Source organism: Chrysemys picta, chromosome 10, assembly GCF_011386835.1.
Source record: "Chrysemys picta bellii isolate R12L10 chromosome 10, ASM1138683v2, whole genome shotgun sequence".
NCBI lineage: Eukaryota > Metazoa > Chordata > Testudines > Emydidae > Chrysemys > Chrysemys picta.
The window spans coordinates 31,514,153-31,529,342 of record NC_088800.1 but is presented as its reverse complement, the minus strand read 5'-3'; the positions used below and the strand labels follow the sequence as shown (position 1 = coordinate 31,529,342).

At 42.8% G+C, this 15,190-nt stretch overlaps 1 protein-coding gene across 2 annotated transcripts; it reads left to right on the top strand.

Moving 5' to 3' along the window:
• The first annotated feature begins 2,611 nt into the window (after nt 1–2,611).
• On the top strand, nt 2,612–12,952 carry GTF2A2 (general transcription factor IIA subunit 2). Of its 2 annotated transcripts, none has more exons than XM_005285012.4 (5): nt 2,612–2,750; nt 5,303–5,454; nt 7,549–7,653; nt 10,861–10,987; nt 12,641–12,952. In XM_005285012.4, exons 2-5 carry the CDS (start codon nt 5,383–5,385, stop codon nt 12,664–12,666), a joined length of 330 nt encoding a protein of 109 aa, XP_005285069.1. In that variant the 5' UTR covers nt 2,612–2,750; nt 5,303–5,382; the 3' UTR covers nt 12,667–12,952. The 2 variants fall into 2 exon arrangements, with proteins under 2 accessions (XP_005285069.1, XP_023957612.1); XM_024101844.3 differs by having other exon boundaries at nt 2,682–3,053.
• The last annotated feature ends 2,238 nt before the right edge of the window (nt 12,953–15,190 follow it).

Below are 15,190 nucleotides of genomic sequence, written 5' to 3'. Positions count from 1 at the left end.
AACGTTCACCTCTCCAAAAACCATATGTGGAAAGCATCTGACAGTTGAAAGTTTATGCATTGCTCAGATGCTGTAACATTGCCTGAAGTACCGAGTCCCTAATATTTAATCCTAACTTTCTAGATTCTGAATTAGTTACAAAGGCAACACCTTCATCAGGAGTACAAGTCTTAAATGACCACCACTGCTCCTCACAGAAGTAACTGTACTATTTCTCTTCTGCCCCTTTACTTTCCTCAAACCAGTTGAAATTACTCTTTTCACCTACCTCTGAAGAATTTACTAAGCTCCTTCCTTTTCAAATGAAGCAATGTTCTTCCCTATTTTCTTTAACTTTACAAGTTGTCATTGTCATGGAGTAATGTGAGAAATACTTGTATTTCTGAACATGTCACCTAGCACTTGTTGGAAACAATGTGAGTCTTGTATTTTTAATTGGCTAAAATAACAGGTTAAATGTGGAAAATTCAATAAATACTTTTTTGAAAAATACTTGTCTAAAAGTTCTCCTGATTTAAGCTCCTGATTGAATAACAACAAACAGTGTTAGCCTGGTGTTTTCACATCTGTCTGCAAAGCAAAAGTCCCTACACCAAAAGCCGCTATCTAAAGCAGTGATTCAGAGACTGAGGCTCCCGAGCTGCAAGTAGCTCTTCAGTTTGTCTTGTGCAGCTCTGCAGCACGTGATAGCAAAATATTGTGTAATTTAAACAATCAGGATACTTTTACTACAGTAACCAATTGTATTTGATAAAATACTTAGTCAGTCATTTTGGGGGAGGGTGTGTGTGTGTGTGTGTGTGTGTGTGTACACACACACACACCCTACATATTTTCCCATCATACTATTTAAATGTGAATGTACAGTAAATGAAAACTAATTCACACTACTGTGGCTCTTTTGGGAAATGTTAGTTGCTAATTTGAGGTCTGAGTATCCCTGATCCACTGAGGTCTGAGTATCCCTGATCTAAAGCCAATGTATAGAGGGTGGAGATCAACATTCACTTGGGCTGCTTTTTAATGTTTTGAAGACATCTTGTTAGTATCACTGTAATCAGATTATAATTTGAGGATTTTCAGCCTGGCCTTTTTGGGAGAAGTGTGTTTTGTTTTTTGTTTTTTCAAAAGGTATTTGGAGGAAAGGGATAGAAATATGATGGAATGGGTTGCTTACAGTTATATCAAAAGAGGCTTGAAGAGGGAAATAAAACTAAGAATTTGGGTAGTTTCAGGTCTTGGGCAAAGCAAAAGTGGTGTAAGGATACAGGAGCAAAGCTGTGCAGGGCCTTAAAGGCCAGACAAGGAGCTTGACTTTGTTGTAGAGTTGGAGGCAGTAGCAGGCAAGGCAAAGTATGCATTTTTGGCAGCATTTTAGACTAACTGAAGAGCGGGTAAGCCTAGAGCAAAAGCTTGCCATTGTCAAAAATATTTAACCTTAAGTTGATTCCTTTTTATCACTGAAATTTTTACTAGCTAAAATGAAATGAGCACGTTTTAAATCTGCAACAGTCTTAATCAGGCTAGAATATCCTGTTAGTGCACTTTAGTGTGAGTGTGAGAACTGGTTATCATGAATACATTGTGAGGGACAAATATAAATGTCTGATTGCACAGTGATGATAAAGTGCACTGGTGCTCACTGACAGGACCATGCACTACAGAGATTATTAGCAGGGACAGGGGAAGTGCAGAACTCTGAGCCTTCTTACAAGAAAGCCCCTGTATTGATCATATTGAAAGAAAATGTGCATACATGTATTTATTCAAGTGGCTTCTCCATCTTTCAGCTGCACTTCCAAATCTTCCCTCCCCCCCTCCCCCATGGTATTCAGTTTTGCAAAGCTTATAGAACAGTAACCCTTCAGCTTGAGTGGGGCGGAGACACCTTCAGTTTTAGTGATACTGTGCCAGTGAAAATATAGTGTAAAATATCATGTCATAAAGTCTCCTATGGTCCTGGGCCTATCATGGGCCACCTTCTCTATTACTTGTTTTTAGAGGCCAGGTCTGTCTGATAAGCTCTTGCGCTTATGGGGCTATGTTCCTCCCTTCTTCTCCTCCCCCCGCTAAATTTCAAGGCTCACTTTTACCCTGTTCAAGTTGGAAAGCGGGCAGCTGGCAGAAGGAGGGCAAAAGCCCGGTACCAGCATTTACAGTTCGCCGCCGCACAGTCAGTTCTTTGCCTGCGAACTTCAACCGGGTTCTACTTCCCCCGCTCCCTCCTTCCCTGGGCTGGGCCCCGGCCCGCCCCCTCCCACTAGTCCAGCAGGCCCCCCAGGAGGAGCGCTGCGCCCCCACCGCCCTGCAGGGGCGGGCACGAGATAACGGGGGCGCTGGATGTCACAGGCGGCGCAGCCCGGCCGGTTGTGCCTCTTCCCCCTGCCCGCGGGTCCCCTGGGAAAGGAACCGGCCCTGCCCGCAGACTCAGGCTGACCCTTCGCTCGGTAACCCCTGGGCCGGGCTCGGGATCACGCACGTCCCTCTGCGCTGGGGCTTAGGCCGAGCTCCGCCCCGCCTGCTAGGACCCTCCCTGCGCCGCAAGGCGACGGCCGCGTGACCCATCCCCAGCAAGCCGCGGCCTCCGGAAAAGGCTGCTAGGGCCGTGTGACCGGCGGCTTTCTCAAGCTTCCGGTTCCGGTTCACTTCCTCTGTTTCCGGGTTAGAGTGTGAGGTCTTTCAGCTGTTGCGGACGGTTAGAGCGGGAGAGGCCGGGAGCCGCCGCCCTGGGAGGGATTCACCCCCAGCAGGTGCGTCCCGCCGCCGGGCAGGAAGCGGCGAAGGGGCGGGTCTCTGAGGTGGGGCTTGGCAGAGCCCCGCCGCCAGCTGCTGAGTCCTCCGCGGGCGGCGGGGGCCTGCGGTGCCGAGTCTCGTCCCCTGGGCGCGAGCAGCCCTGTCCCGGGTCCGGGCGGGGCCCTGGGCTTGTGGCCAAGCCGGAGTCCAGGGGAGAGCAAGGGGAATGAGAAGAGCTTTACAGATGTGGTCTCGGGACAGGTTGCCCAGGCTTGGGAAGAGACGTCTCAGTGGGAGGCGAGGGGGCTCATAGTCTTCAGGTATGTTAGGATGGGGTCAGTTCTTCTCCATGTCGGCTGAAAGTGGGACAAGAAGTAACGGGCTCAATCGGGAGCAAGGGAGACTTATGTTAAATATTAGGGGAAAGCTTTCTCACGGTAAGAGTATTTAAGTAGAGAGGGGCAAATTTTTTGGCCTGAGGGCCGCATCAGGTTTTGTAAATTATATGGAGGGCCGGTTAGAGGAAGGGGTCATAGCCCGGCCACCATCTCCTATCTGCCCCCCTGCCCCCATCCTGGAACTCCTGCCCCATCCACACACCCCCGTCCCCTGACCGCCCCTGAGCCACTGCCACCCAATCTAACCCCTCCTCCCGTTCCTGATGGCCCTCCCGGGACCCTTGCCCCATCCAACTGCCCCTGGAACCTCTGCTCCCTGCCACCCCATCCAACCCCTCCTCCTTCCTGACTGCCCCCCCCAGGACCCCTGCCCCCATTCAACCTCATGTTCCCTGCCTCGACCCCAACCACCATCCCAAACTTCCCTGCCCTTTATCCAGCCCCCGCCACCCCCACCCCCCCGCTCCCTGCCCCCTTACTGCACTGCCTTGAGCACTAGTGGCTCCAGGCGCTACAGCCGCACTGGCCAGCTGGAGTCGCACCACGCCACCACCACACAGCACAGAGCACCAGGTCAGGCCAGGCTCTGCAGATGCGCTGCCCCAGCAGCTCACAGTCCCGCCACCCAGAGCATTGCACCGGCTGCGGAGTGAGCGAGCTAGCTGAGGCTGCAGAGGAGGGGGGACAGCAGGGGAGGGTCTGGGGCCTAGCCTCCTGGGCCAGGAGCTCGGGGGGCGGGCAGGATGGTCCCGCGGGCCGTAGTTTGCGCGCCTCTGATTTAAGGTCTGGAGCAGGCTTCCAAGGGAGGTTCTGGAATCCCCATCATCGGGGAACAGGTTGGACAAACACTTGTCAGGATGGGCTAGGTTTACTTGGTCCTGCCTCAACATAGGGGCTGCATTATCTGACCTCTCAAAGCCCCTTCTAGCCCCACGGTTTGATGACCTAAGTTCTGTGATTCTTGTGAAGAGGAAGGAATGTGCCTCCAACACCGCAACAATCCCTTGACATTAGTCCCTTTTGTCCTGTGCAGTGTCCTGTGTGCTGGGCACTGAGCTTTGCCTAATGAGAGAAACAAAATATACAGGATATGTTAAGGTTGTAGCAAGTGCTTGTTGTTACCTTTGTAACCTACGTTAATGCTGTTAAGACTAGCTCTTTATATTGTTTATAAGGCTAAAAAATGGGATGAACGTAACCCAACAGCTACCTATTTGCTATTTTGAATTTTGACTGTCATGGTTGGTATTGGGGTGCTAAATTTTCCTCTGAAGAATCTGGTCCAGGCCAGTACTCTTTTCATGGGTAATGGGTATAAGATTTCAGTCTGTCTGATGCTGTTCACCGATTCTGTAAGACAATTTGTTTGTTTGTTTTGAGTAAAGTTGTCTGTATTAAAAATATCCATCATTAATTCCAACAGTAAGCAAATAAAGTATTTCTTAAAATAAAAAAGCAGCATCTTGATATCTTTTGTAGGTAACTCGTACGTTTTTCTCAGAGCTGGGCTGGTGATCATGGTTGAGGCAAGGTGCTCAAAAACTTTTGTTATGTTAAATCAGCCATATCGGTTCTGTTGAAAATTTGAAGGTGGTGGTGAGAATTGTATATTTGAGCAAACAGGTATTGGAAAAAATCTGCAGAAAGGAACTGGTGAAATATAATTAAATACACCTCTACCTCGATATAACGCTGTCCTTGGGAGCCAAAAAATCTTACTGCGTTATAGGTGAAACCGCATTATATCGAACTTGCTTTGATCCACCGGAATGCACAGCCCCTGCCCCTCCCCGGAGCACTGCTTTACCACATTATATTCGAATTCGTGTTATATCGGGTCGCGTTATATTGGGGTAGAGGCGTACTTACCCAAAGTAAGAATTAATAATATTGAAAAACATTGTGAAAAGAAGATATAGAGTAGCATTAAATTCCTTATTTGTCTGTTCAGTCATATTGTTTTTTCTTCCATCATGTAATGCAAAGTTTGACAACTTACAGCTAATATTTTTTAAATAGCAAAGAATTAAGCTATATCCAATTTGACATCAAAGGCATTCTGCTTGGTATTAATTGTCTGGTCATTTTTTCCTCTATGTTGCTGCTTTTGATTATTTTTCTGTTCAGAATTCCTCTACATAGTTCAGTAATTGTCGTATTGGATTTTCTAGGCCTTCAATGAAAGTGTGAGTCGTATTGGCTGTTTCATAGCTGTGGATGATCAGTAACACTTCTCTGGTCTTTATAAACCATGGCGTATCAACTGTATAGAAACACCACATTGGGCAACAGCCTTCAGGAGAGCTTGGATGAGCTCATACAGGTGGGAGACAAGTAGCTTAATGTGAAGTGTGATTGAGCAGTGAGCTAATAGTTTAACTAAATTTCCAAACTACTCAGCTAGACAGTGTTAAGTACTAAAAGCACTGAGTTTCAAATGCAGGTATGTTACTCATTTCTCTGTAGTTGATAACTTGAAAAATCAAACTGTCATATGAAGTTAAAAATAAAAATTAAAACTGCCATTTAGCATTTCATTGAAATATGAACGCAAGTTTCTCACTTGAGTACTTGGGTTGAAGAAAAGCATCTTATGCAGATGAAGTGACCAACTTTTGTGTATCCTAGTAAATGAACGTGTGACCTACAACCTGAAACTATCTATTTGATGTTGCTATTCCAGTCATCCATAATGGATACTTAGCACAGGTGGTTTTCCCAGTATCTTTGACGTAACAAAAACCTCTAAAATAGCCAACTTGTTCCTTTTCCCTAAGTAAAGAAACCTTTGTTAATAACTGTCATATAAAGAGTATGAAACCTAGTTGGGGTGATAAACAATTTCAGGATGCCTTTTTTAGGCTTCCTCATGAGTGCCAGCTAACTACCAAAAACCTCTTTTTTTTCCTTCTTTTTGCATTTTAATTATTGGACTCTGAGACTCATCTGTCTCATCAAATCTCAGATTTCCAGTAGTTGCAATTGATTTTGCCAAGTAACTTTGGACTGTGCCGCAGGCTGACGTTGTCTCTGTCAAGTTTGGCTTGATGAGTCACTAATCAAGAGATCCTGGGTACAGAGAAGGGGTTGGCAAACTTTTTGGCCCAAGTGCCACATCGGGGTGGGGAAATTGCATGCAGGGCCATGAATATAGGGCTGGAGCGCGAGAGGGAGTTCAGGGTGTGTGTGTGGGGGGGGTGCAGTGTGCAGGAAGGGGCTTAGGGCAAGGGGTTGGGGGCAGAGGAGGGGTATATGAGGGGGCTCAGGGAAGGGGGTTGGGGTGCAGGAGGGATTGGGATGCGGGAGGGGGCTCGGCAGTAGTGCAGGGAGGGGCACAGAGTGTGGGAGGGGGCTCAGGGCAGGGGGTGCGAGGGTGCAGCGGGGGGCTCAAGGCAGGGGGTTGGGTTGTGGGTGCAGGAGGGGTTCGGGGTGAAGACTCTGGCCCGGCCCTGCTTACCTGGAGCAGCTCCGGGGTAGCAGTGGCGCGCACTGGGGCCAGGGCAGGCTGCCTGCCTGCCCCATCCCCGGCCCCGGCCCCACCACCGTTCTGGGAAGCAGCTGGCACCACGTCCCCCCCAGCTCCTGGGGGAGAGGGGGCCGAGGGCTCTACGCGCTGCCCTTGCCTGTGGGTACCTCTCCCGAATCTCCCATTGGTCATGTTTCCCCGTTCCCAGCCAATGGGAACTTTGGGGGAGGTACCCACAGGCAAGGGCAGCGCGTGGAGCTCTCTGGCAGCTGAAGGGACGTGGTGCCGTCCGCTTCTGGGAGTGGTGCAGGACCTGCCGTGCCACGGGGGTGGCAATCCCATGGGCTGGATCCAAAGCCCTGAGGGGTCAGATCCGGCCCGCGGGCTGTAGTTTGCCCACCCCTGGTCCAGGTGAACTGACAATTTTGATGTGTTGAAATCCAATGTTAATCCCTAGTCTTGTATGTCTGTAGAGGAGGTTGCAGGCCATGGATGCAAAGACAATTCAAATGTGTGAATTACTGCATGTTTTCTGGAAAATTCTCTCTGCATGTTGGTCACATTTGTCTCCCCCACAAAGTTACAAAAACTAAGAAATTTCACCTTACTCCATTTTCTTCATTAAATATAAAAAGAACAGGAGTACTTGTGGCACCTTAGAGACTAACAAATTATTTATTATTATTATTATTATTGTTGTTAGTCTCTAAGGTGCCACAAGTACTCCTGTTCTTTTTGCGGATACAGACTAACACGGCTGCTACTCTGAAACCTGTCATTAAATATAAAGTCATAAATATATATTTCCAATAAAGCTACTGGAAAAACTAGTCTACATCTTGAGGCTTGTTACATGAAAGCTTTGCGCTGATAATCCATTTTCATGCATTTTTGAGTCAGTTATAAAGTCCTTTTTTTTTTTTTTTTTTTTTTTTTTTTTTTAAACCATAGTCTCAGCAGATCACCCCTCAACTTGCCCTTCAAGTGCTACTTCAGTTTGACAAGGCTATAAATTCAGCATTGGCACAACGGGTCAGGAACAGAGTCAATTTCAGGGTAAGTGCACTAAATACTAAAGTCCCCATCTAACTGGTGCTCTCTATCAGTGTTCAGACACTGCATTGGGAACTATAAGGCTGGTTATCTCTGTCTGCTATGGATGGAAACAAGTCTTTTAAGGGTCCACTTTATTTCTAAAAATAATACTGTTGTGTTACTCCACATGTGCTATCTGTAGCAGGTTGAACTAGATTCCTGCTTGTTTACCGTGGTCATATAGATTGCCTACCTGCCTGCAGGCTGTTTGAGTTTCCTGTAGTTGTCACAATTCTGCCATGGAATCTTCCAAGAAATACAGCAGCCGGAAAGTTGACAGGGATTTAGAAGAAAGGTAGTGGAAAGTAAGATCCTGCCAACTCTACATGAAATTAGTTGCTGGTATTCCAAAATGCTCTAAAGAGAATTCATTCTTCCTAAATCACTAGTGTAAAACTGCAGTCAGAGGCAAAAATAGCTAGGAAAATATGCATAATAGGATAGGTGACTGCATAAAATTTTAATCATTTAAACACTTCCGAGAGGAGTGCTCAGTCACTTTCTTCCATGCATCCCTTCTTGCTTAATTTAATTGTTTTGCACATATGGCTTGAACAATTAGCTAATGTTCCCTGTAATGGTACGGAATTCAGCTGCAAGGTCTGACTTATGAATGCCAAATAGAGATTTTGGGTTTCTGTTGTGGGCATTTTCATTTCTGGTTGAGGTCAGTATTTGGGAGGCAGGCAGTTTGTAACTTCCTTGGACACAATGCACAGAAATGAGGTGAAATAAAGTAGTTCATTAACCATGAGTGATTCAGTGAATACCAGAATAGCCTGGTGTTTCAGCAGTGAAATTTGCAAGAATATTTCACTCTCCTGTTGCCTGGGAAAACCAGTTAGCAGCAGCAGCATATGCTACTCCTGGGGGAATTCTGTACATACGCAGAATTTACCCTTCTCTTTTATCTCCCCCCCCCCCCCCCCCCCCCCCCCCCCCGCAGATTTCTTTGCTTCCCTGCAGAAAATGTCTTTCTGACAGGGAAGCGAGCATGTGACCCTTCCCAGCAGTACGTTTTGGGTGCCCAGGGCAGCTGGCAGAAAGGTAAATCAGTGTGGACAGTACTGGGGAGGACAGTACTTCCTCTTCACCTGCATGACATCAGGGCCGGGTCAGACCTACCCCCAGATTTCTCCCCAAGACCCTCCTGCCAAGCCTTATCCCCCTACACTGAGACCCCCTCCCCCGATAAGCCCCACTCTCCCTGCACCTGGACCACCCCAACGAGCCACCTGCACCCCTATACCACTGAGCCCCAACTAGCTGCACCTGAATCCCCGCCCCACTCCCCCTGCACTTGGACCATCCCGATGAGCAACCCGGATCCCCACCCCACTGAGCCCCATTCCTCCAACATCTGAATCCCCCATTAAGCCCCTGACACCCAGACTCCCCTGCTGAGCTCTGTCACACCCAGAAATGCGTCTCTACCCCCCCACCCCCAGCCCCAACCACCTTTACCTGGACCCCCCTGCGGAGTCCGATTACCAACAAGCCCCTGTGCCTCCAGCCTTATTCCAAGGGTAACAGTTAATGTCTGATAATACTATAACATGACTCCTGCTCTCTTAAGTGCAGAAAACTCTAAACTCATAAGCTATCCAACCACTGTACTTTATCATTTTGATTAGGTCATGTTAAACTCATAGTACAAATTTTCTGTCGTCTGCCAAATTAATAAAACTTCCTAGTTTTCATATTCTGCCTTTGAGATATTTTTGATATTCATTCTCCTTCTGTTTTGAATACTCTGGAGCAAAAAAATGTTCATATTTACTGAAATAGACTTTAGAAGTGAAACAATTTCTCAAATGTCAGTCTGAATTTGATTTTCAGAGAAGGTCCAGCATCATAAATTTAAATCCAGAAACACTGGTTGAATTAACACGTGGATAGCATGTGTTTTAAATGAAGAATGAAAATAAAAATCTTTCACACACTGGGTCTAAATCAGCAAGTTGCCTCAAGTAAAAATCATCTGAGATGAGCTGTAAATTATGTGTTTTTTGACTTAGTAAATGATATAAAATATATAGGAATGTACAAAAAAGTAACAAACCCCTGTCATTTATTCAGAAAACAAAAATAATCATCAATCTCCATCTCGGGTCATGTAGCTCTACTTCTCTGTATGATTTCCCTCCCTCCCATCGTTCATCCTATCAGTGTTAACGCTTTTTACCAGTGGCGCTCAACCTTTCCAGACTACTGTTCCCCTTTCAAGAGTCTGATTTGTCTTGCGTACCTCACTTAAAAACTACTTGCTTACAAAATCAGACACAAAAATACAAAACGATCACAGCACACAATTACTGAAAAATTGCTTACTTTCTCATTTTTACCATATAATTCTAAAATAAGTACAATATTTATATTCCAATTGATTTACATTTCAGTGTATAGTATATAGCGCAGTAGAAACAAGTAATTGTATGAAATTTTAGTTTGTACTGACTTCGCTAGTGCTTTTTATGAAGCCTGTTGTAAAACTAGGCAAATATCTAGATGAGTTATTGTACCCCCCTGGAAGACCTCTGCGTACCCCCAGGGATACGTGTACCCCTGGTAGAAACCACTAACTTATACTACTGTGGTATTCAGAAAGCCAACAGGAGAATATTGTGATTGTTTTTATCACACAGAACTTTTATCCTGTTTGAAGGAATCAATAAGTGAAAGGCTTATAAATGACCCATAATCTCCTCTTTACATAAATCTTGCTGATGAAGCCTGTGACCTAATTCTTCATGTACTTTGGAAAACTCATAACCGTTTCAGAAGGTTGGCTGTTTTGTATGATATTCTTCCTTACTTGCATAATGCTCTTGTATGAACCTGAGGATTTCTACCACTTGGGGGCACTCAAACTACACAGTTTTCCTCAGATTTGCTTAAATCTGTGTTTTCCTCAGATTTTATAAGCTTGCATGTTCTGGCTCATAGCTTAATAACAGAAGCACATCCAGTCTGGTTATAACTACAAAAGCACCGACTTTAAATTAACGACTATCAGTAAACTTTTTAACTATTTTTGGAAGCAGACAAGATGACAATTTTTCAAAGGTTAAGAATTTTTTAGCTATAGCTACAAGAATAACTTTATTCCTGTTACTGTACTGGAGATCTTTTGAAAATAGTTTTTTATGTTACATCTTTCTTTTAAAGGGCTCTCTGAATACATACAGATTCTGTGATAATGTGTGGACTTTTGTACTGAATGATGTTGAATTTCGAGAGGTAACGGAACTCGTGAAAGTGGATAAAGTGAAAATTGTTGCATGTGACGGAAAAAGTAAGTATAGTACTGAACCATAGTATAAATATTAGGTTAACAGAGATAAGACTTGAATGATATTATGAAATACACTTTGTGCAGCCAGAGTTCTTAAATAGTCTGTGATTGGAGCTATCTTCTACCTCTGTTTACATCCTACATAACTCAGACTAAAACAGGAGTGCACAACTCTCCTGCACACATGCAGAAATATTGAAGCAAAGGTCTAATCCAAAGGATGAAAAGTGCTACTGTTTGTTCAGTAGCAATAAGTAACTAATAAGGGCATTGCTGGAAGCCTTTGAAACATCGGTTCCGTTCTTAAGAGACTGAGGGATCCCAGGGTTTGAGAAATGTTGTCTTTTTAATATTACAGACCAAGTCCTGTAATTTGCACTCCATGACTTGACTGCCACATATGTACTGTCCATGGAAGGTCATTAGCTTATACGTTCTCTCTACTTGTCTGGCTTGTTTAGCCAAATGTTCTATTGAAATGCTTTACCAAAGAATAACCTTTTATAGTTTCTAGCTGATGGATTTCAGTTGCTTAAGATTCCTTTCTTAATACATTAAAAGGAGGAAGTGAGGACAGAAAACCCTTTATAGTACATCTTTTAAAAAAAGTCTTGGTGCATGGAACTAATGCTTTAGGGCTTTCTGGCCTTGGCATGATTGTAGTGATGTTTTTAGACTGACGGATTCTCAACAATTGATAAGTCATTCCATACATGTACCTTGTCTTTAATGTTGGGCATGCATGTCACCTTGATTCACCTGTTTATTTCTTAAGATGTATTTATTGTAGCAGTTAAAGGAAAAGCTAATTTTCCATGTCTGAATAATTTCCATTTATAATATCACAGTATAAGTACCGGATTTGAAGACCACAGTACCATAAAGTTGCTGACAATATCTTTAGTATTTTTCAGCAAGTAGTTAGCTTCTTAAAATAAGGACTCTCCTATCCATTGTTATCTTGTCTTGTAGTCAATAACTAGATTACTCATTTGTCCCATGGCACCAGGAACAAGAGAGAGGTAATAGTAGCAAATATAAGAAATAGTAGCAGTCAGCCGGCTGCCTCTCTCTTACAGAATGCACTGTTGCTTGCGTGTTTAAGTAATTCAGCTTTAGAAAGAACTCTTACGTCTATATGATATTTTAAATCTATGTTAAATGCACCATTGCCCAGACTCGACAAAAGCCTGTACGTTGTCACTTATCAGACATCTGAGGTCCTATCTCTTGAACAGACTACATGGCCTTCTAGCACTTGCATGCCCCAAGAGCATATCTTGTGAGCTGGCTGGAATCAAGTGTTTAAGTGTATTACTCTAATTTAGAGCAAACTTACTTCAATTTTTAAAAATGGGGACTGTATGGGGACAGAGAATTTTTGTGTTCAAAGTTTTCATTACTGCTAACCAAGTAAAATAACACAATTACGCCACGCTTTCTTCCTGGCAATGAAGGAGGATACATATGGAAACAAAATTATACAGGAGTGGCGCTGTTTCAGCTTTTATAATACAGACACTAAATCGTTGTATTTTGAGGTCGGCAGGGAAACATTTACCAACATAGAGAATGTTAATTTTTTGTTAACTCATACTCAACTTTGCAATGTTTTATCTGTATTTATTTATATACTTTCTCTTTCTTTTCTAGATACTGGTTCCAATACTGCAGAATGAATAGAAATGTTTTTTGTGCAACATTTTCTGTTAATATGCAGCACTTTCTGGAGAGGAGCATGGAAAAGGACTGTTCATAATTTATTCTAGTGATGCAGACATGACTTAATCCATGCTAGAATGCATCGCAGAAAGGCAGTGAAAAGAAATATCTTTCTGTAGCATTACTTCAATTCACCTAAAAGGGCATGAAGAAAACAATGTTACTTTTTTAAATGACAAAACAAATATTGTTGCCTTTTTTTTGTTCAAAGTAATTTCTCTAATAAACTTTTATTTAAAATTTTCTAGAGAAGTGAGTGATAATTAGAAAGGTGTTGTTTAGTTAAAGCAACCTCCCTCACAAAATTACCCTAAGTCTTAGGCAAACTACTCTTGGAGTAGTGATGAGAAACACGATGTAGAGGCATACAGCTCTAGCTCACTAATACGAATGTGGTCCACATAACTGAAACAAACTGGGACACTTGGTGGTAGTTAGTGACTAAATAGTCTTGAAGTCTGACGTACTGTCACACTAGAAATGATTGCTATAACTGGGGTGGAGGCACATTAGCAATATGTTGTGCTGTGCCTGTTTCTGGAGTAAAATCTTTCCATTTGTAGCATTGTCGGTTTTGCACCCTTTAAAAACCCTGCATTAACTCACATATTAGAAAATGAGTGTCATGGGCTTAACCAATGAAGTGAAAATGATTAAGCCCAGTCCCATGAAAACATTCTAAATTCTCAAATGTTAGGCATGTATAGAATTTCTCACTTATTTTATTCAAGCTCTGGTCTTTTATATTTGACTGAACACTTATCAAACTTCAGTACAGTGCTCTGCTGAAATTCTGTTAATGTTCAGCTATGAATTTAAAAAAAATCCTGTTTAATACTCCATCGCAAGCTTTAAAATTACTCTTCCTATATTTAGATATGACAAACATAGGGATTTTTTTATGTGTGAGGCAGGTCCTTTCGGAATCTGAAGTGTCACAATTGAAAAAGCTCTGGGAATAGTTGTGTAAGTTTATTCCCTCTACTAACTAACTCTGCTGGATCTGTAGGAAAATATTTTTAGAATTGGGTAATTATGGCTTGTTTAGAGGCATTAAAACTTCTAGAGAACACATCTCCCATTAAACCAACTACAGTATTTTAAAAAATTCTTGGTTGAATTTTGAACCAAAATTACTTTTAGGCCTACGCTTAATAGTATATACTTTTTGTATTTATAATACAATTACTATCCCTCCTTATTCACCTCTTGAGATCAGCTGTAGCTTTTTGGATTAGGCCATATAAGAAAAGGACATGTGAAGACAGTTATAAAAAGTGGAATGACTTGCAATAGCGATCATAGTAAAAATGATATACCATGCTGATTGCCATAGCAATGTAATTTCATTGCCAAATGGTTTACTTCTTTGCATGCGGTGAATTCATGTCAAAGATCAGGAAGAAACGAAAATGTACACATTGCACATCTGCAGTACTTTTGTTGGTAATTCACTTTTCAAAAGATTCATCCAAGAAACAGTTTCAAACACAGAACATCAAATACATCACTTTCCCCTTCTAAATCCATAAAGCCATGGTAACTCTCAGCAGACTTAAACGTTTTAGATCCATTTAGTTAACATTTAATTAACATACACTGTAATTCCTGCATTGTCTATGTGTTCAGGTAATAATTAGAATCTCTCTACCAAATAACTAGGCTTTATTTTTTTTAAGTGGGCATTCTGACTTTGATTTAAATCTACACTTTTTACAATCCAAACTTGGCAGTGCTGTGACTGGTGCATTAGAAATCAACATTTTCACTAAAGTGCCAACATGTGCTTGATTAGTTAATTATTCAGATTTAATTAAGTAGAAAAGGATCACAGATGGTGCACAGTAAACTTAGAGTGTAGAAATGCTTTTGGTTTGAATAATCTGATGTGTTAGAGGAGAAAAAATAAAAATAAATATATATATATATAATTTAGAAATAACTAACCTGACTGTGTCCTTTAAGAGTGCACAACGGTATTAACAATTTGGAAGAGAAAGTAAAAAATACTGTATCTAACTGAAAATGTAAGGGGAAATCTGTGGGCAGAATGTAATTACACAAATATGAATTTGGCCAACTTTTGGGGTTAACATCTAAGAGTTCTGTGGAATTTTATTAGCAATGCACCAGTCTCTTGATTTGGAGAGGCCGAAAATGGCCTCAAGCAAGAGGAAAAGCTGTATTTTTTTTTTTAATATATATATTTGAATGATATTTCAACTCAGAGTTGGATTACCAATGTCACATAGCATTAATGGCTGGCTTGGTGACCTCCTCATTGACAGCTGGTTGGACTGTGTCAACTGGGATATTGTTCACATTTGCCACAATCACAACGGGATAAAAGCAAAACCAAAATTGAACGTTCTTGCTCTTGTGACTTGTATCATAGTTCCCAGCTGGGCCACTGGCCACAGTGAATCTTGTAGGTTCCTAATGAACAAGGAAGGGCACTTTCTTCTCCTGTTTTTTAAATTC